The sequence below is a fragment of the Pogonomyrmex barbatus genome, unplaced genomic scaffold (genome assembly GCF_055798465.1).
Source record: "Pogonomyrmex barbatus isolate J1 unplaced genomic scaffold, ASM5579846v1 scaffold1, whole genome shotgun sequence".
Lineage (NCBI taxonomy): Eukaryota > Metazoa > Arthropoda > Insecta > Hymenoptera > Formicidae > Pogonomyrmex > Pogonomyrmex barbatus.
The window spans coordinates 12969939-12992334 of NW_028297098.1; the positions used below are offsets into that span (position 1 = coordinate 12969939).

General features: G+C 47.0%; 1 protein-coding gene across 1 annotated transcript in view; it reads left to right on the top strand.

The window, feature by feature from the left end:
* The window catches only part of hh (hedgehog signaling protein), a 41407-nt gene that overhangs the window by 15157 nt on the left and 3854 nt on the right, over positions 1-22396 (top strand). The window contains exon 2 of the mRNA XM_011632102.3: positions 22004-22265. Coding sequence (XP_011630404.2) covers positions 22004-22265 — 262 coding nt within the window. The remainder of the gene's footprint in view (positions 1-22003; positions 22266-22396) is intronic.

The window sequence follows — 22396 nt, forward strand, 5'->3', positions numbered from 1 at the left end:
ATAACAGCATTAAATCTTCCACCGTATTATTTATCTCGTTCCCGTGCTCGCAACGCGTTTCTCCTTTCCGAGTTAATAAGCATGGAACAAGCCTCGTTGCGCAATTTCCTGCAAAATCTTGCATAATCGTGAATGGAAAATGAGCGATGAATAATGTCGATCCCTTAAAGGAATAGAATTGTGAATTAGACGCAAAGAATGGTTTATATTAATACAATGCAACGGTTGCGGGCGCCGTGATTAAAAAAAAAAAAAAAAAAAACGCTAAAGGTACTTTAGCGGCTCGAGCGTGCGGCATTTATTTTCTTCCGCTCGCCTCGAGGCTACAAAATGATATCGATTATTCTAGAATCGCGAGGCATTGATGTATGGAGAGGCGAAGCTAGGATGTAATAAGGATATAATCCTTCCTTGGCGTATGCAACGAGGTTTCGCTCCTCCGACAAGCCTGTTCACCCTGTTAACTATCGAACTGGTTCTGATGCAATTGCCACGGTGAATTGGCAACTTTGTTTGATCACCTTAATTAATATTTTCAACATAATGTAATCTATAAAGAATGTAAGTGTTTGCAGGGCCATTTTGCTCGTGGCATGAAATTGCAACGCGTGTCGGTCTACATCTGCAAGCCGCTCGGCTTCTTTCCAATTATATATGAAATATTGAAATGAGTCTTCCTCATGGTGGAAACTCGGACGGTTGTCGTTTTCTTTACACCTTCATAATTTCCCAGCATTAAACATCTTTGCAATTTAAAAACATAATTCAACTCTTACAATTTTTTATTTTTTTATGTCTTTTACTTGATTTTGTTGATATTTAAGTTCGAGATGAAAGAGACGAAGGATACGCTTATAAATTTTATAACGCTACTTTGGATTTTATTGCTCGTGACGAAAATCGATATGTCGTATCCGAGTTGGAGTTAACGGTTGAGATGATACATCGCGTAATGATCATTAATTTGTAATTACGTTTCCCTTTGCATCTCGATATAATTAGCTGCACGTTCAAGAATCTGTCCGAGAAGAGAAAAAGGCAACGCGTTAAAACGAAACGAGAAGGAGGAGAAGAGAAGGGGGAGAGATCAGTGTAGCAAGCTGTGAATGGCTGCGCCCTTGGTGGAATGGTCGGGGGCGGAGGGCTGCGAAGAGGGGCAGTTAATTAATGGGACGGTAACCGACCACTTCCCTTACCACATACACGTTTTCTCTTTCTTCTACATTTTTTTCCCGTACTTTGCTTTTTCTCTTGGCGCGACGTGTATTTTCCACCATCTTCGATTTTTTGTGATCCTTTCCCCGTTTACCTCGTTTCAGAAATTTCTAAAACCCTAAATTCCCAAATATCGATTGTTGTATCTTATTCGAAAATCTGTGTTAAATTAAATTTGCCTGCCATTGGTTCGTTTAAAGTCGACAGCATGGAGCATGCGTCTGATTTGCAAACTTTCTTCATCTTTTCCCCGTCCATTTTCACCTCCCATCTTCTTCCCACGTCGATTTCGCTTTACGGTAGACCGGTTCTCCGCTCCCGAAGCAATAATAAATTTCGCAAGAAGATCGAAGTGCCAATCACGATCGGAGATACGAATGGGAGTACGAAGCACGTGTCGAATCTGCCGTTTTTACCGGCGCCTTTACTTCATATACTTTACACCGTGTATCAGCCTCCGATCTTCAATCCCTTCTCCGCTTCTATCTTCTTCTTCATCGTGCTACGACCGGTTTTGCGGCCATCATCCATGTTGCCATAATAAACTCCACGAAAGATTCCGAGTATCGATCGTGATAGAGGATATCGAACGGAAGTATTAAATCTACAGTGTTCCTCGATCTTTCCTTTCATCTTTATGTCGCACGCGTACCCCCTTATCCCCTGCTTATTCATCACTTATTTTTGCAACGAGTATCGCTGGTATTGACAATCGGCTTCGCCGATTTGGTATCGGAATAGAGTATAGAATTCTATAGGAAAAACTTTTCAACGATGTTTTTTTCGAATCTTCATTTAGATAATTAAAATATTTTACTACGTAATAAAATTCCTCCGGAAGAAGAAATATCCTAGGTGACTCGCGGGCCGTCAAATACAGACGACAAGACGTCGTTTCTTCGTATCGATACTGTCTCGTCGTACTTGAATCTCATTGTCGCCCTTCTTTCAAACGTTCTTCGAAAACAGATTTTCTCATCGCGAATATATAAGTTTCATCAGCGAAAGCACGGATGTATCGTATACAATCGCATCTTTTTGAGTTCGTATCTCGGCGCTTGCCGTGACATTTCAGCGATCGCCTTCATTGATCTTTAATCTGTCGTGTTAATTTCTTTTTCCTTATCATACTATCCTCACGAATCTCTTCCCAAACTACTGATTACACGTCTGTGCCAAATCATCGGACCGGTTATACACCCCCCTCCCCCCCCCCCCGGTATCATCGGTCGTACGATGAGCCATCGATCACGAATGCAACGCGAGGCCATTAAATCGACATCGTTCCGATCGCCGACGCAGATTATTCGACATAAATCTGTCTCGCATGCGAATTACGACGCAGAAGCGTAAAATTATGCGTCGAAATTATGATGTCGTCGGATACAATTAACCACGTGGCCGAAACGTCATTACGTACGTCGATTTATGCCTTCTCTTTTTTTACGTGTCAACAGATACGCCGTGCGTCTCGGCTAACATCGCCAAATTGCAGATGCGAAATTTCTCACGGGAAGATCGTAAACGTATATATCTCCCTGTCGTTTATCCCGCGCACTGGTTTCATACGTTTCTCCGTCGTGCAAATTTTTGAAAAAAAAAAAAAAAAAAAAAAATGTGCACCGATAGGAATCGATATCGTTGAAGTCGTTTTGTAATTTTTTTTTTTTTTTTTTTTGGTGCGCGCTCGGATCCGCCGCCTCTCGAGTTTCATCTGTCATCGATTTCTCGTGGCCACGCGTATTTCTGGGTTAGCGCGGTCGAGATAGGGCTTCCTTGGGTTTCAGGGAAAAATGTTTGTCCCCTCCGTGTCGGCCCGTGTCAAAACATCCGCGCGACGGCCGTCGTTAAAGTCGCCCGTCGTCGCGGGGTCTTCGTCTCTGAGGTATGTACACGGAGAACGCATTTCCCCGTCCCCGAAAATGCCCCCATCCGGCACGATCGTTGGATCGTGCCACTCAGATCCACGATAACGCCTGAGTAATTCCGATGGCCGGTAATTTGTCGTAAGATCGGCATCGGTGATCGGCGCCCGTTATCAAATTCCTTATCGCCATTAGATCTTGATCCGGCCGGGCGAATTAATCCGGCCCGTGGGTGATTTGAAACGCGGACGAAAATGCAGCCTATTTTTATTAATAATAAAAATAGCCGATCGGATCGCGAGGCCATATCCATATTCGGACGAAGTTTTCCACGAAGATCAAGATTGCGCGCCGTAGGCTGATGCGCAAAAATTTAGTCGCGAGATACGGCCGGTCACGCTAGCCGATATATCACTTCCCATCGCCGATCGGGATCGATGATTAAGCGGAGACCTTGTGCACGCGATCGATCGGCTATTTTATCGATCGCGCGACAAACGAGATGTTGTTCGATAAAGAGGATGACGACGCGGCTCGCGCGCGAAGAAACCGCGTAAAAACTGTGCTGGGAAACGGGCCCAGATCGCATCGATAGAACATTGACACACCTCATTGAGGGCAATTTTTTTTTACGGTGAATAATTAAGTGAATTTTAATTCCGCTCGTAAGTAATTTTAATTTCCTCTCGCAACAGATCTCGAAGTGAGATAGCTTTAGGTAACTCGACATGTTATCGTTATTTGCCGCGATCGCATTACCGTGAACTGAAAATCGCAATCATTTGCTCGCCGAGGTCTCTCGAGTCACTTCTTCTAAAAACCGGCCATATTTTTCGTGGTACGGATTCTACGGAAGGTTTAGCCAACCCTGGAATTTCGCGATGAGAAATTACCGGGACGGTTTTTCCTCGATGTCCGCAGGCCCGTTATTCGTGTCGTCCTAATTCGAAGCACGTCATCGGGGCCTCCGGAATGTCCGGATGGCATGCGACGTTCCCCTTTTTCCTCATCTTTCCTGTTCCCTGTCTCCCCTCCATTGCTTTTTCGTCTCGCTCTTTACCTCATCGTGTCCTGTTTTAGGCCCTAGTAATTAATTTAACTTCTTGTCACGGCGATAGTGGCCGCTAATGGTTTTCTTGTATCCTGCGTGAAACTCTCTCTAAATCGTCTCGCCTTTGAATGCCAGTGCCGAATAAATCCGCGATATCTACCGATGGATTATAAAATTTAACTTGAAATTTTACGAGTTATACAACCTGGATGTACAACTAAATAATAATTAATTCAACTTTTTTCTCACTTGCCTAATAATTCCATAGAAATTTCAAATTTCAAATTTTAAAAATCTTAAACATGGCCCCTTGGCCTCTTATAAATATTAATAGTGAATTAATGATAATGAATTAATGACCAATCGCAGACTTTATTCTTTTCTACAGAACGGATATTCCTATAAAAATTATGAATTAGGAACGGAGGAGTGTTATCAAGCGATTATTAACGTTAAGCGACACGAGGAGAGATAGTACGTCGCATTTTGATAAGGCCGGCTCTAAGAGGGTTAAAAATATCGGCGTTTCGTTCGCGAGGGGAGAAAGGAGGCCTTCGGCCTCGCGCAGGGAGAGAGAGAGAGAGAGAGAGAGAGAGATGGACCAAAGAGGCGGCTGGTAAATAGCTGCGTGAGCAGTTCTGGCCGCCGCGAGGCGTTAACGAGGCGGGCAAACACGAAGAAGAGGACTAGGAGGAGAAGATGGAAGAGGTGCCGGAATAAAACGAAGCGAGGGAAGGGAGAGGGAGAGAAAGCCGAGAGGGAGGAGAAAGGGAGAGGAGCCGGGTAAGGCACGAAGACGCCTTTTCAAGGTGAGGTGTAAACTCTGCCGCCCTTAGGCTGCCTCTATCGGCCGCCTCTTCGTGCAACCACCAACACAAAGCACCTCTTTCCATCTTATTAAGACCCCCGACTCTGCCGGCACACAACGACCGAACTCTCTCACGACTCTCTCTCTCTCTCTCTCTCTCTCTCTCTCTCTCTCTCCCCCCTCCCTTCCCTCTTTCTTTCATTCTTTCGTCCTCTCTTCGGCGTGTTCCTTCTCTCCCACCTGTATTCTTATCCACGGTGTTTCTTCCTCTCTACGGATCTCTGAGCTTTCGCGCTTGTCGACGCGTTGCTTATCGAAATTAGAAATTATCCCGAAATATCTCGAGTGGTAAGCGAGAATATCCCACGCTAGATTATCAAAATCTCTGATATAGTAAATGAAGGAAATTTTAACAGGAAAAGAGAGTTTGATGACTCCGTGTGAGAATAGTAGTCGACGTAGGTTCATGACGCGTTCATTATGTCTCTTATGTTTCATAAGAGATTAATTTGAAGAGTTGTACTCGTAAGGCTGTACTCGTAAGTGGAATAGTACTAATAATAGTCTAAAAACCGTAAGAGTTGCGATATATAATTTTTTTTTATCGATGGGAGATTGTATTGTTCGTTATTATGAAATACAATGTGAGTGAATTCTCGTTCTCAGAAATATTCGTTCTTTTAACTTCTTGGGCAATTGTAGAGAGATTGATTCCATTAGCGCCTCGCCCGGCGTACTGGCGCGATGATAATTTATTAACGAGGACAACTCAAGTCTTGTACAAACGCTCTTTCCCCTTGTTTCCAGATTGTTATTTTAAAAATACTAATTGCTTTGGTAGCACGGGTAGCGCCTGATTGCGCGGCGTGTATTCGAAATACGAACTCGCTCGATTGGATATCGTGCGGAAACAGCTGCGAAAGGAGCAACAAAACGCGAAGCGGAGGCGAACGAGCGAGCGAGCGAGCGAGCGAGCAATTGCAGGAGGCGGCGGCGAGCAGCACCTTGTTTATTTTAATCGGGGCTCAACGTGCCTGCGAGATTGTTTCGTCTCGCGGCACCACGATGTTTAGCTCGCCGTTTAATCGCCGTTAACGAGCGGTTATCGTTCACCAACTGGAAACACGGCGATGCTAACGAGACGATCGGCCGGAAGCACGAGCCCTTTCTCGTTCACTTGCCTCTTTGCTCCTCTTCTTCTTCTTCTTCCTCCTCCTCCTCCTCCTCCTTCTCCTCCTCCTTCTTCTCCTTTTCTTCGTCATGTTCTTATGCTATCCAGAGAAAGACGACTCTTTATCTTGGCCAACCTGCACGCCACGCAATAAGCAATTTTTCCTTCCCACCGACACCTGGGAAAGCCGAAAAAAACGAATTACCAAGTCACCTATTAATTTTTTTGTACACGGAAAAAAATGCGAAATGTAAAAAATAGATTTTTTTTTAATTCGTAAAGTTCTTTATTTTCGAAAAATCACAATGGTCTCCAAAGCAATTTATTATTATGGGGCACTATGCGAACGTTCCAGTTTCGACTTTGTGCCATTCAAGCACGGAAATTTTGTGTTTCTGGACAAATACAATCCCGCGTCTCGCTTGTCTCAACGCCGTCAATCGTTAAATAATGTTCGCTGGGATGAATACGGAAGAAATCTTTTGCCGTGACCGACTCACCTTGTCACGCTGAAAGACATTCCCTGAATATTTTCTGAATCTTTCTTGAATTTCTTCTTCAGAAAAAAAGAAAGAACTATTTTTCTTCTCTTCGCAATGTAGAAACGAATATCGTTTCACATAAGCTCGCTTTTAAGGTGCGGCTCACTTGGCTGCGCGACTAATCTGCTTGTACAAATATTTAGGGCGACGGCATGTAGAAAGGGTTCCTTGTTGCCCATTTATAATTTAAACCGACTCTGTCAGACGGTAGTTGTCCCTTTATGCCCTTCGGCGGGTTGTCTCCGCACCGTGAAAAATCGCGAATTAGATTGCAACTCGACTGGACGTCCCGCGGACCGAAAATGACAATTTCTCAATAAATCTTATCCCGATATTCGCCTTCCGTTCGAAAATCATGGATTTCCATTCGTTTCACTCTTTTTCCGGAGGCTTTTCATTGTCATATTACTGTCGCGCGGTGTCTTGTATCCCTTTTTCTCGGTTCTACCGGTTATATCTTTATTCGTCTCGCAACCTTCATCTGAGTTCCGTTTGAGGTTGAACGTCATCCTTGACAGGGGGTATTAGCGGCGTAAAATACAGCCTAGTCGTCCAGCGGCTCGTTACATTAACGACTCTTTGCGAATCGCACACATCCTACTCGTGTTTACGGAAGCGATCAGTCGCGATCCTATAAATAATGAGATTATTGTACGGGCCGTTGAACAAAAGCAGCGACAATCTATAGCTAATGTCCGTTTAATTTATGATGTTTTTGATTTCGGCTGGTGCATGCCAGCGGAATAAATTGAGTGAGGATGTTTACGATTCGGCGGAATATTCGATGAGGATTATCGGCTCTCTGAAATCTGAATTTGGTCGCGACACCTCTCATTTCTCTTGCGAATGCGAATAATTAATCGGGATGGACTTGTCGATTGATGTCGCCGAATTTCCGAACGACAAATCACAGTCCAACCAAAAGGACTGGAACGATCATGATTCGCCTTATGATCGTTGTAGAAGATTTTACAACGGTCATAAGAACAGGTCTTTTATCGTAGCTGGGATACGCTAGAAAAAAAAACAGTAAGATCTCTCCTCATGGATCTCTCGTCATGAATTCTAGTCTTTAAATTTTGCTCGGTTAATCAGAATCCGGATTTCGCGGATGTTTCATGTTTCCAAATAAATTTTCACGATTGTTAACGCGCGTCATTAAAAAATCCGAGCCGTTGCCTCGTAAAGTTTGCGAGCATCCGCGAAATCCGAACGTCATCGCGATCCGAACGTGATCGACGACGACATTCCGTGTCACGGACAAGGAGGTAGGTCCTGCCATCGCCAGGACCGCCTTTCTTTTTATTTACACATACGTCACAATAGTCGCCTGGCAGGCGTGATAAATTCTGGTAATAGTTGGCCATCAATCTGGCGGGAATTACGTGCACCGCGCGTTCCCTACCACAATGGGCCCATACCGCGCTAGTACGGGAACTCAGCGGGCCCTATTAATAAACCAACGTATTAACAAAAGACACATCCACTTGTTATTTAAACTGTCGGGCGTCTGGCGCGGCGCCCCTCCCTCCCTCCCTCCCTCCCTCCCTCCCCCCTTTGATCGGGCGTGATCGATCGTCACAGATTCACCTATGATAATTGCGGCGCCGAGCTGACACCCGAATCGAGAAGAAGCAGCGGCGTGACAGAGGTCGTTGCACCTGGAATTGAATCTCAATTTTTCAAAATGGAAGATCCCCGCGCGCACGCTCGCTACTCGGATAAGAACTCGAATAAGAACTCTCTCGTATCGAGAGACGTAACGTATCGGATGTCGCAGGTCAAATCGAAGAATGTGCTCCTCGAACATTCTCTCTTTCGTCTCGTTTCGCGATTCGGAGGGGGTGAGGGGAGAGGGATATATTTTTTCTCACGACAAATGTCGACGAATCGCGCGATCCGCGAATGCTTATCACGCGAATAGGCGGTTCCTCCCTCCCCCCCCCCCCCCCCGGACATTCGAAAGCGACGGAATTCGCGTCGATCTTCGCGCCTCATCCCCGTCCTGTCCTCTCCCTCCCTCCCTCCCTCCCTCTCGATCCCTCGCCGCGATTCTCCTTGATCCTCTCCATGAATCTCCCGGGATTGTAGATGGTGAGCCGAGATAAGGGGGCTATTTAAACTTAACCCTTGCACGAGCGAGCTCGTGCTCTCCAAGAGCAGGACGACCGGTGAGACCGGAGGCCACACACCAAGAAAGACTAATAGCCGAGAAGATAACGCTCTTAAACACTTTGCCAGGCCAATGCTTCTTCTCTCCTGCTTGCAACCTGCTCCCCCGCCTCCTCTGTCCCTCCCCACCGTCTCGAACGAACGAGCTACCACTCGACACCGATAACGCTGCCGAACATTTAACCGGGGAGGAGGGGAGGGGGGGGCAGGCGAACGACGGGACTTACAACCGAAGCGTTTCTCCGCGAAAAATCGGCGATGGTCGCGCGTCGCGCGTTTACGTAACCGCGTAGCGGAAAGATCCGATTTCGGCCGCGATTTATTTTTTTCTACAGGCGGAAAGAAGTCGTCTTTTAAATTTCTAAGAGAATATCATCGCGTCACAAACGTTGCTCCTCCGGAATTAGTTTCGTTCCCTCCTCCTCTTTTTTTTTTTTTTCCCCCTTTTCCTTCGAGACGAACGGTACTCGTACGCCAACGCGCGTGGCAGCGCGACCGTTGCGAAGTGTCCCGCGGTATCTCGTCGATGAGCCCCGTTCTCCAGCCTACAACATGGGGGATAACGGCTCGATTATTGCTTTACGGTACGCCGAGATAAGGACGCAGCAACGAGTTTATTGCTCCGGCGTACGTACTTGTAAATATCGCTAACGACGCCATCGCGTACACGCCACCTCTGAATGTTAATCTTAATTTCCCGTGACAAGACGTGCCGCTACCTGCTCCCGCTCGTGCATGCGTGAAAGATTGAATTAATACCGCTCGTATACACGCCGCGGAATCATAACGAAGTAGCGCTTCCAAGTAATCTTGCCATCAGCAACGCGCGCGGCGTGGCGCGGCGTGGCGCGGCGTGGCGCGGCGTGGCGCGGCGCGGCGGCCGAGGAGTCACTTAGATTGATCTTATCGATTACGCGTTTAATCGGCGCAACCGGCATAATTTGCAATGCCGTGTTTAACGAGGGGACATATCTCGCTACATAATTCCGAGACACGTTCGGCCAGGCCGAACAAGGCGATATATCTAGATATACCACTTGACAATATTAACGCGCATTTATACGCCGTTAATATCGGCGCGAGTGATGTTTATCGAGGTGTCAGCCATGATATAATTCGCGTTTCAATCTATATTAATTCTTTCATTATATCAAACGTTCATTACTGCAGACGACACTTATTGTCATCGTTCTCACTTTTTTTTTCCACGAATATTTGTCTTTTGATATTGAATACAATTTCCTCTTTAAATGTATTAAATTTTATCCTAATTGTTTAATACAAATTTTATTATTAAAACAATCTAGCGTCAAATAATAATCGTCAATTATTGATAAATATATAATTTCGTCGAACAGTCTTGCGGATATATTTTATGAAATTTTTATTGACGAAATCTCGAATCTCCGAATCCCTTGGGAAATTTTCTCAATATATTTCCAATCTAATGGAAACAATGGTGGAATGTAACATTACCGTAAATCCGAGGTCCGCGGATCCTTAGATCTGAAGGGTGACAAAAAAGTAGTCATCGATCTAAGAGCCGTTTTACTTGTGAAAGGGCCGACGTGTACAAACACAAAGGCAACAGGTGGTGAGTGACTTCGGGTTTAGGTTTACCGGTTCGGCTATTCAGTTTTATTCATGACTCGAGTGAGAGAGAGAGAGAGAGAGAGAGAGAGAGAGAGAGAGAGAGAGAGAGAGTCGCGTATACAAATCTACTATCCGTGGGCCACTCGACCCCTCGAATTCTTTTCCTTCCGTCGACCTTCGAGGCCCCCGGTAGGTTGGTGTGCGTCCCCGCGGTAATGCCTTCACAATGGATTTAACGATCCCCTTACTCGTCGAGCGTCGACTCCATGTCCCGCGGGGCTACGGATATCGGATTATAGTCCACAAGTAGCGCAATTACACGCGCCATTGTTTAACCGAGAAAAAAAAAAAATTATCAAGCTCCCAGTTATCTTGCGCCGAGATAGGAGCCGATAACTTCTCTCGCGCCGAGCAATTACGCCGTTTATTTACTACAACTATGTCATACGCGCCGGCGATAAATCGACAAGAGAGCCGTCATAAAATTGCAAATCTTTTAATCGGCATTTCCTTTCCATTTCTTTTATCCGCCGTGATAATACAGCGATATTTTTTTTTTTGGCGGGGCGTATACGCGCCTGTATCAGAAATCACGGCGTGACGAGTGTGTGAATTATTATCTTAGCACGGAGAGAGTTTAGAGAACGGCGCCACGACCGCCGCTCAGATCTAATCGACAAATCGCGGGGCAAGATAACCGATACGTGATGGAATGCAAAATAACAGAGCGATTCAGGCCAATCGTTATCTAGATTCGATAGCGCCTGCGATCTGTCAATAAACGCCACCGATGTAAACCTGTCGTGCAGGTGCTCCTTGATCAATGCAATTTGCTCCGCAAAATAAAATGTATCCGATCTAAATGTCTCTCTCTAAAAATATCCCACATTTCTATCAAGATCATACCTTTCGACATCTCGTCAAGATGTGTACATAATTACAAAATTCTGAGAACAAAACGTAAACACGTTAATCGGAGAAAAAGAGTGAAAATATAAAATCTTGACGCTCCAAATTGATAGCGGAGGCTGTTTTGTAGAATATAAGATTAAGTAGTTGGTAGGAAATTCGGAAATAGTTTGAAATTCAATATAATTAGAATCAATATTTATAGGAGCGATTTGCATGTCGCCAAAAGCGACGATTGCAACGGGACTGAGTGAGTGAGTTATAATATTGTATAATATTGTATAATGTAGATCAGACACATATGATTACAACGAACGGCTCGCCGCTGCACGCTGCACATATTTACACGTATGCCTAAACGCGAATGCTAATGTTTTTCTTCAAGCGCCACTTTGCATGCAGCCACGTCGTATACGGCTTCAGTTCACAATGGTATCCGAACGGCAAGTGTATTTATAAATCAAATTTTCTAAAGAGGGTAATAAAGACGATTTGCTCTTGTCTTTCTAATTGTATGCAGAAACGAAAGGAAGCAGATCCGGCGAAAAAATAACACGCCGAGGCTAAAGACCAGCACGGTCCAAAGGTCAATTAGCACTAATTAGCATCGCTGCTTGCGACTGATTGATTTAGTGGACGTGCCGTGAACGTTCCTTCGACTCTCGCAATTTCTCCTTGCTCCTTTTGTCGGGATTTTGCGCTCGACTTCTTCCTCTCGAGTTATAGCCTCCCTCTCGAATTTCTCGAAGAGGTGAAACGATTCCAGAATTGAATTTGAATTTTGAAAACTGACGAACGAATTTCGTAATGCATTTTTTTTTGCAAGACACTTGGGAAATTTATTTCTCTTTTTTTTTTAATTTTATATTTTACTTATCTACATCTGTTTATCTATTTTTCTGTGAGAAATTGATAAAAGAAAAGTGTTTGTTGTTTTAATTTGTACAAGTCGACTGCCTTTCTCCTCGCTCGAGAGAAATGTTTACGACTTCCAGTTTCCTTCTCCCCTTTCGGAAACTGCTTGTCCCACGCTCGTCGATGTCGGAGACGAGAAAGGCGCACTGAGATCGCCACGGATGATTCACAGACAGGTGCTTTGGAAGTCCGTGCCGACGGCACGGAGTAATCACGCGAATGACAAGATAAATAATCATCCGCCCACGTCGCGGGGACGGATTGTATTGGCTGAAGCGCGTTGCGTGTAAAACGCGACGTGGAATCTTGCTTGAAGAAAATATTTAAATATGTTTTAAGGTTTGCACTTTGCATATTACATCGTGCAAACGAATCGCTAATTCTGTCTTCGCACGATTTTCCCCGACGCACGTCGCATCCCGATGAGATGGTATGCGCGCGAAGAATAACCGGGGGACTAAATTACATTATTATTAACTTTTCCGCAGTACAATTTCATAATAATCGATTTATCACAAAACACGTTATATTTTTTGCCCCCCCAAAAAAAAAACCAAGAAATACCAAGAAAAAGACAAAAAATTAATACAATCCAGGCGCGCGATGACAGACATTTCTAGATAAATTTGCAAGGAATTGAGCAAACTATTAATAAACGTAAAGTTGTTTCGAAGAAACAGCTAGAACATATAAACCGAAATTTTACGAATAACCTCGTCCGGTTGAACGCGCCATGTTCTAAATCTGCGATTTGATCGACGCAGGATACGCGGCCATTCCTCTCGCACAGAGCCTCGGCTGACGAATTCGCGGAAGATTGCGAATTTGTATTTTCTGGCGTTTCACTTGCACCGCCGACGAAGCGCCCCCGTGGAATTTGCTTTTTCAACCGACAAACTTAGAATGCCGGAATCTTTAACTAATGTCGAGAATCGTAAAATAATAAGCAGAACTCGCTTTCACTCGCCGTCATTCATAGCGGCGATATTTTCGGCGCGAGGAATGACCGTCTCGTTCTGGTTTTTTTTGGCTGCCCGTTTGGATCCCTTATCGTGACCTAACGTCATACATTCGACACCGTATTACGTAATCTCCTATATTTACGATCGTTTGCACAAAAAATTTTTTTGTCTAGACACAAAAGAATTAGTTATACTAATTAAATTTTTCATTCCATATGGAATAATCTTTTATATTTTTTAAATCTTCTACAGAAATTGGCTTCGTTCGAGGTTAATAATCCGATTGTTTATTAAATGAAATAAATCTGCAATGATTTAATTCTGGTTACGTTACGTTAAATAAATCTTCTCAAAAAGAGCATATTATGTGCGGCCACAAAATTTTGTAAAAAAAGCGTCGCGATTATGCAATACTGTGAAAGCACGCCGGTTTAACGGGGCAAGACTTTTTGTCATGACTTCATACCGACCACAAATCAAGCTGACTTATCAAGCGCGGTGAAAATCACAGGTAAAAAGGCAAAAATATGGAGAAAGAGGAGGGAGGGAAGGAGGAAACTAGTCACGATTCCGCCTCGGTGTACTCCTTCGCGCGGTCTGCCTTCTTATGGCTCGACGAATTCGCCTTACAACTCGTGATTTACTGCGGCGCGATTTACGAGGAATGTCGCTACATACAAAGTTTTATAATCCCACCCCCGGTCCACTTAAGCGGATTTTTCCGGAAGTGGACTAATCCTCCACGAGTGGAGTTTGCCGCGCGCGCGGACTTTCCGACGTGCTGGCACGTTGTCAGTGATAACGATCTTTATCACTGATAGAAAACAAAACGTGCCAGATACACGTCGGTCCGAGTCGCCATATCCGCTACGTGAGTATCCCTTATCGCCTAGATATCGCAGCCTAGATTAATTCATTCAAAGCAATGCGACTTGATGGGTTTCCGCCTCCATTCCCATTCGGGCTAATCGAGCGTCGTGACAAATTGACAGTCACGTATCTGATCCACGTGAGATCTCGTTTCATCCAACGAGATCTGTTGAATACTTTGTGAGATAAGCTAAATTTTACGCAATCATTGACCACTTAAAGAATATTCATTCCTTTCATGTTTGTGACGATTAGTAGGCATTTCAATCAAAACAAAACATGAAAAGGTTGTGTTGTCATGTAATAAAAGAAATTTATCGATTTCTTCTTACTTTACATGCCGATTTTCCCGAAGAAGAATCCTTTCTACTGATAAAACGCATCTCTGAAATTGCGATAAAATGTTTTGTCGTGGATATTGCCACTTAGCCCCTCAACTTGGCACTATCGCGACGACCGCGATCATAAGCGGGGCGTGGGAGAGCCGTATAATTTTCTGATTTAAGGGCACGTGACACCTTCGTCACGTGTTGTGCGCGGCTGTTGTGACGACGATTAAAACCTCGTTAGGCCAGACGCGCATCGAGCATTCCTGCGGTCTGCATGTGAGATTTAAGGCCCATCTATAGGATGGGATTCCCGGCGATGCTCGATCGGCGGCGGCGACAGCGGGGACGGCGGCGACGGCGACGGCGACGGCGGCGAAGAAGAAGAGGAACGTAGAGAGATAGGATCAGGCTGCTGCATCCTGCGGGATCGCAATGGGCCCGGGCAGGCCCGGCCCTGCCGCGGTATCTAATCTGGCCACTTTCGGAGCCGCGGGTAGCCGTGTTTTGGCCGGGGATCGTGTTAAGGGGATTTACATTCATTTCGATCCTAATAACCCGATCCCTCGGATCCCGATTTGGAACACGATATCCGTCCTCTCTCGTATACGTATACTTTGCCCTTTCTCCTTCACCATCTCTTGCTTTTTCTTTTCCCCTGCTTCGCTGCCTCCTCCTCCTCCTCCTCCTCCTCCTTCTCAAGCTCCGGCCGGCGCAACAAGCTCTTAAATTAAGGGCATCGAGCGTCTCCCAACTTTCGCTCCTTTTTATGAATAATCTCTCGTTTTTACATACCGTTGTTCCTACAGACCGAATATATGTGATTCGACAGAAATACCTGCAACTAGATAAAATATTCCTTATTGCATCTTATAACGCATATTATTTCTCCTCGCCTTATATATTCCATTGATTGTTCCAGTTCTATTGTATGAAATTCTCTCCCGACACACAACGTGCCGCGTATGGTTTCACAACGTATCAATAACACAGGGGGCACCGTTCCCATCCCTCGTTCGTACTTTTATCGTCGTACTTCTTCACGTTTTCCCTTTGGAATTTTGTTCTCACGCGTTCTCCAATTTCTGGCTTGATACGATTCCTTTGACGTAATCTTGGGCGCGTTCGTGACCGCGGAGGGATATCGATACCGATAGCTGGCCGCCTCGCGGGACGGAAGGAGGAAGCCGCGCGAGAACGATCGGGCAGCGGAGCGAACAGTGGAAGCGACGAGGCGTGCTTTGATTGCGGTGGATGGACGAGGCATCATCACCCGTGGTCGCCTTCGTGGAGTGCCCGAGGAGCCTGTCGACGACGGGCGTGACGCGCCTCGGGGCCAAAATAACACGCCCCTGGTGTCGTCCTCCCTCCGTCCCACCACGTCCTCCCTCTGCTGGTCCTCCTCGGGCCCTCCCCCCCCCCCCTCCCCCCGCCCCTCTCGCTCTCGTCGCCATCACTTCCCCCGATCACTCTGATCCTCCTTCACCTTCTCTCTCCGTGGGTAATCCGTTCCTACAGACAAAAGGGCCTCGCGGTCCGTCGACTTCGATCTTCCTCCGCCGTCTTCGATCGTCCTCCTCGCGGTCTTGTCTTTCGCTCAGGTATGTAATAAGGATGTAACATGAGCTGCCCCCCTCCCCCCCCCCCGGGGCACGGCGAGGCCTCGATCGGCCCCTGCGACAGGTTCGAGCCTCCCTGATCGCGCGCGATCCGCTCGAGCTTTCCAGGAAATCGCGCGGCCAGTCACAGCTGACTGGGAGAGAAAACCAGAAGGATACTTGAAGTGATTCTTGATAATTCGACGAGGGCGTATGAATGAGAGCGATCTGAGCGTTATTTCCATTGATTATCCGCAACGCGATTCTCAAATTCGTTCGCGGTGAGCGTTTGCGATTGATTAAGATTGGAACGATCAGATGTTTTTAAGATGTTCAGCCTTCCATCGTTTGATGAGAAAGTATTACATGAATGATTAATATGATACGTTAATAAAATCTAATCAAATATTTTGAGAACATCCCGTGTGTATCAACACTCTTTACACTACTCTGAAAATATTAAAGCGCTACTTTTTAAAATCCACAGTTAATATCCGCCTGAGCCTTTTAAGTTCTCTTTCGCCTTGTTGTCGCTCTCGTCCTAGAGTGTCACTGCGCAGGTAAGCAATAAGGATGTAACCTGATCTGCTAAGAGCGCAAGAGAAACACAAGGATCGAAAAGCACGACAGGTTGAAAATTCCTTGGCGAGATTGATCGTCACGTCGATCGGCTTCCCGGAAATTGCACATCGGCAAGATGACACATTCGTGAGAGACAAGAAAATGAAGTCAGATTTTTTGAAAAAAAATAACGCTGTAAAATTTATATAAAGAATTTAGAGAATTAACTCAGTATACTTTAACTATTAAATATAAAAAAAACACCTTTAATAATTAGGATTTATTTCGATCAATTGTATTAAAAATTAAATGCGGATAGAATTTTTTTCAACTCACAATCCATCTTCGTTGAGCCAGACTCGAGGAGATATTCGGTTGTTTGACGAACTGCTAAAACAAAGAATGTAGATTCGTACGGCATATAAACGAACAGCTACGAGGCGAAAGAAATCGGAATAAGGAATGAAGGAAGGAGAGACGAAGACAAGCGTGAGATAGGTCGTCCCGGTGCAGGGATTGCTCTTCAGTCGTTACTGCTGGGACCATCTAGAGAGCTCGACAAACACTCGATGCACCTCGCACGATTCTTTCTGAAAGCACGACTGCCATTGTTGCCGTGTCATCTCTTTGGTCCCAGGCCATTGTCCTTCGTACACCGATCGCATCTTCGTTTCGATTTGGTCCCTTTAGCCGTCGATTAATCGAGACGAGTGCGCCGATCGCGTGTGAAAGGGAGGAAGAAGAGAAAGTGGGCAGCAAGAGTCTCGATAAACGCCCGCTGGAAACGAGAAATGGTAGCCTCGGCGATCTTAAAAGTCCGTAAAAGGATTTCAAACTGTCTGCGCGCGCCGCGGACTCCTCTCACTGTCTGAGAATTTAAATCCTCCGACGATCAGCGAAATTGATAAAAGTGCGGACACGGCGGACACGATGCCGAGAGTGTGGGTGTACCTCACGGAGGTTACCGCTGAAGGCGGAAGTGGCTTTCTGGAAGATCAGCTGATGCCTGGGCGGTTCGTTTTGTTGCGCGGTGAATGGAACATCGGGGACCCACTCTCGGGGGCCCTCGAATGCGGCTGGCATGCGGACAGCAGCGGGAACGCCGGGAAGGAGATGGAGGGTGGTGGATCGCGAGAGAGGAGGGGGTAAAGCAACGAGCACGTTAAAACAAGAAGATTGGAATAAAAGGTTGGCCTGGCCGCGGGAAGGTAAAGCCGAAGCGGGCTCGGAGGTGGAGAAGAAACGGAGAAGAAACCAGTGGGGGCGGGGCTCCGTCTGCGGATGCTGGTATGGAGCCCAGTCCTGCTTCGCACACCATCTTCCTTCATCTCTCGGACCCAACCCCCTTTCGTGGCAGCAGTACATGGCCCGTCTTCGGGTTCCTTTGCTCCCGCTGTTTCTTCTACTTTAACGTGCTTTTCCTCTTCATCTTTCTCTATCCTCCTCCTCCTCCTCCTCCTCCTCCGCATCTTCCTTTCTGCTCCTTGACCTCCACACCCTCATCCAGCGTCTCCAACTGTTCGGCTACACTCCGACGTCGTTTGTCTCGACGTCCCACTCCTTTGTTCTCGGCGATGGCTCGACAATTTCGCGGACGTTATCTGCGATTTAACGAGCCGTAACATGCACGGCGGGGGCAATTAGTACCATGCCAAACAGGGAAATTAATATCGTTTTAATGTTGCTACATTGATTACGTACCGCGGGACACACGCACGCGAATAAAATCGCGGGCGCGCGAGATAACACGGGTTTTACCCGCATGTTTAAGCGATAAGATACGAAATATGTAAACGAGGTGTAAGTGACATGCGCTTCGTAATTAGCGGCCATCGGGGCCGAGTGATGAAGGAGAGATAAAATAACATCGGGGCAGAATGTGGAGAGAGCATCCTTCACACAACGCGACTCGTCATCTTCCATCAACCTGACTGGTTTCTCGGCTACTGGCAACCCTATTCGTAACGTCACGCGTGTCTATGCCTGTGTGCGTGTGAGCCCCTCTCTCATTCGTGCTTGTTGAGAATTAATTGGATCTAACTTAGCTCCTCTTAAGTACAGAAAATATCGGTAAAACTTTTACACATTTGTGAGCCCCGTTTGCGTGACGTATAATCATCCTACGCAACAAAAGCAGAATTTGCTACATTGATATCGTTGCTCTCTTTCTTTTTTCTTCGATTAGATCGAAAATCATTATAATAAGTGGCCGAGCGATATTCCGAATGACGATGCTCCTCTTCAAACGATTTCCAGGAAACTTTCATCCTCACACCTCTCACTGGAAATTGGAATTGGCCCAATTCTATTAAGGTCCTTTCTGTGAACTAAAGCCGCGGCCTCCCTTTTGCGTTTCACACGAACAGTCGTTTTCGGGACGTTCAGCGCGCGCGCGCGCGCGGAGTATAAGCACTCGGTTAAACTTTTTTTGATTTCCGTCGCAAATCTTTTCTGCCCCTCTTCCCCTCCCCTCCTTTTCCTCCCACCTTCGCGTAACGCTCCTTGTCCCTAATGTATTACGAGCCGGGCCATTTTTTACTCGAAATGGATTTTCATAAGACCCGACATTCTCGGCTTTGGCCAACCGCGCGCACTCTTTCTCACTCCATCATACCCTCTATCTCTTCAACTCCGCCAAAATATTTGTAAATAAATGTAAAGTCTGGGAGGGGCCCAGGGGGTACCCTGCTGTGCGAACAAGGCTCCCCATAGCGCACTACGGCCGATATATCTCTCGGGGCCTTCACCATTCTTCCCTCTCTTTATATGAGACTCCTTCGCGGCCTTTTATACTTCTCCCTCTTTCACCTTCTTCCTCCTCCTCCTCCTCCTCCTTCTCCTCCTCCTCCTCCTCCTCCTCCTCCTCCTCTTCCTCCTCTTCCTCCTCTTCCTCCTCTTCCTCTTCTTCTTCTTCTTGACTCCGTCGTCATTCTCATGCTCTATTACCTCGGTTCTCATCGTGCATCGTGCAGGGCTACGCACGAAAGCCAAAGACGCATGGGAAAATTTTCGAGGATCGATTCTTGATCGTAATCTTTGCATCAGGAATATGTATTCGATACTGTGGCGACAGGTGAGACGGGAATGCGTATTCCTGCATACGCATCCTGCCTCTATAATCCACTCGACTTTATCTTTACGTGGTGCAGCAGCTCCCCCGTGGGGAGTCGAAATGTCTCACTTCGATCATTGTAAAATGATCGATTTATTCCAAATTGGATTTTTCCAAGCGATGCGTGACGATGATCCACCGCTTTCACGCGCCGGAAGTAGCATGACAAGCTGATCGAGGGATAATCATGTATAACCGGGGCCGGCAGCCCCGGTTATAAATTTCGCGAAACGTATGACACACGAGGGAATTAAGGGCCGTCCGTTGAACGGATCCCGCACAGCTTGGAATACGCCTCGCTCTCGCACACGAGTTCATTTGGAGCATTACCTCCGGGGACTTTAATGGAAATTCATCCGACAGCCGACGGGCGTGCAATTCACATTGCGGCAATCGCGTGCACGTGGCGTGAAGGTTTCCACCGGCGGAGGATCCGTGCCCGTGAGCGCGGGGAAATAAAAAAAAAGGAGGTGGAGAAGAGGTGGAGAGAAGGAAAGGTGGTGACCGGTCCCCCGACGAGAGGGCCGTCGTCTGCAGTCAATAGGGGCTAATTGCCGCAAGGAAAGCTGCAAATTCGTGGACATTGTTAGCTCCGTTCCATTCTCGGCCGATGTCGAACGGGCCTCATTGTGGCCTCATGCGGATCGCGAGCCGCTTCGTGTCCGACACACACACACACACACACACACACACACACACACACCGCGATCGGATTGCGTACCCGTCATTGAAATGCCACAGGAATTAAAAGGGGTGAGACGTACGGGCCGCTGGAGTATGCTGAATTCGTCGCGGTCGCAGCGCGCGTTTCTCGCGCGCGATCTCGACGGCCCTCTCCCTCCCCCCCCCCCCCGGTCGTTCTTCTTCACAACAGACGGATTCCTCACGGCGGCTTCCGCTCCCCTCTCCCCTCCGCTTTTACCACTCTTACAAGAGTCGATTGTACCCTTCCGAAAATTACCTTCTTCCGCACATTCGGCCGGGAATAAAAAGGGCAAAAGGCCCTCTCTTCTCTCCCTCCCCCCCCCTCTCCTGACCGGGACCCGGGGAGAGACCCGCTCGATTTACACCGAGCGCGTTCACGCACTCAAGCGAGCCTGTCTCCGCGTCCTGATCAGTCATCCGCATGATACAGCCCTGCGTGGGCGATTGCTCTCCGAGAATCGATTTGAACACACGGGCCCCCGGACGTTCCGAATGCCCTTCGACAATGCCGCGGCTTCGGTCAATGGGGGAACTCCCTTGCGTTTGGCCTTCTCGCGCCCTCGATACGCCGCGTTCCGGATTAAGCCCGGGTTTACACGGGTCCTTGTGCTATTGGGGCCCACCGAGTCTCATCGAGTCGGCTTCTATCCATGCTTCGTTACGAGAACGCGTATCCTATTGACTCACCGGAGCACCGCCTGGCTGCCGTCATCGTCGTCGACGGGGAAGGTGGACAACGCCGGGGAAAAGGAGAAAGAGAGAGAAAGAGAGAGAGAGAGAGAGAGAGAGAGAGAGAGAGAGAGAGAGAGAGAGAGAGAGAACTGATTCCGGGCAAGAGAAGAGGGGAAGAGCGGCTCGGCGTGACCGAATGAGATCCTCGACATCGGCCGTATTTATATTCCTGTTTGCTCGCTGATTCGCCACGGATCTGAGCCCGTCAAAGTCTCTTAAAGATCCCGGACCGACCTCATGACCGGTCAAAACACGCATTCGTTTTCTTAACCGTTCAGTTCCCGCGAACGGAGCAATCGCTCTCTCTTTCTCTCTCTCTCTCTCTCTCTCTCTCTCTCTCTCTCTCTCTCTCTCTCTCTCTCTGCCGGACGCTACCGGTCACGAGGAAAGCCTCCCTTTTTCACGCGCAACCATGAAATCGGCTGAATTCCACGGGCGGGTCGATCCGTGCGACGTTTTCAAATGCGACGGAAATCGTATTAAGCAAAACTATCCGGAAAAAATGGGTCGAGGAGTCTTTCGTTGAGAGAGAAACGATGGTCAGCCTCTTAATCCTAAATTTCCGAATGTATATACTTAACGGAATCCAGAATAATGCCAAAAAAATAATCTTTCTAAAGTAAACTTAAAGGGAGAGATGTAAATAAAATTAGGTCAATCCTATTTAAAAATCCTAAAAATACAACGTAGTACTAGAGCCCGCAACTTTGCGAGCTTGTAACATCTAAAAAATTCTCGTTGTGAAACTTTCAAGATTAACTAAGTCGCGTATATATATATATATATATATATATACACGTCTGGAAAAATCTGATAATTTTTGCCTCTCACGCCCTCCCTTAACAATTAAATTCGATTCCGTCACTAATTCACTGGTGCTACGCGCTGTGTTACAGAGATGCAAGGAGAAGCTCAACACTCTGGCGATCTCGGTGATGAACCAATGGCCCGGGATAAAGCTGCGGGTGACCGAGGCCTGGGATGAGGATGGCATGCACGCGTCGGACTCCCTGCACTACGAGGGACGAGCGGTCGATGTGACGACGAGCGATCGCGATCGCGCCAAGTACGGGATGCTCGCGAGACTCGCGGTCGAGGCTGGCTTCGACTGGGTCTACTACGAGTCCAGGTCGCACATCCATTGCTCCGTCAAGTCCGGTCAGTACCCGCCCCCCGGACTTTTTTTTCTCACTCGCTTAGGACGCGTCGTCGGATGAAACACGGGGATGAAGGGGCGCGCGAATCGCGATCGAGTCGCCTTGAGTCTCGGGGGGAGAGTCAAAAGCGGG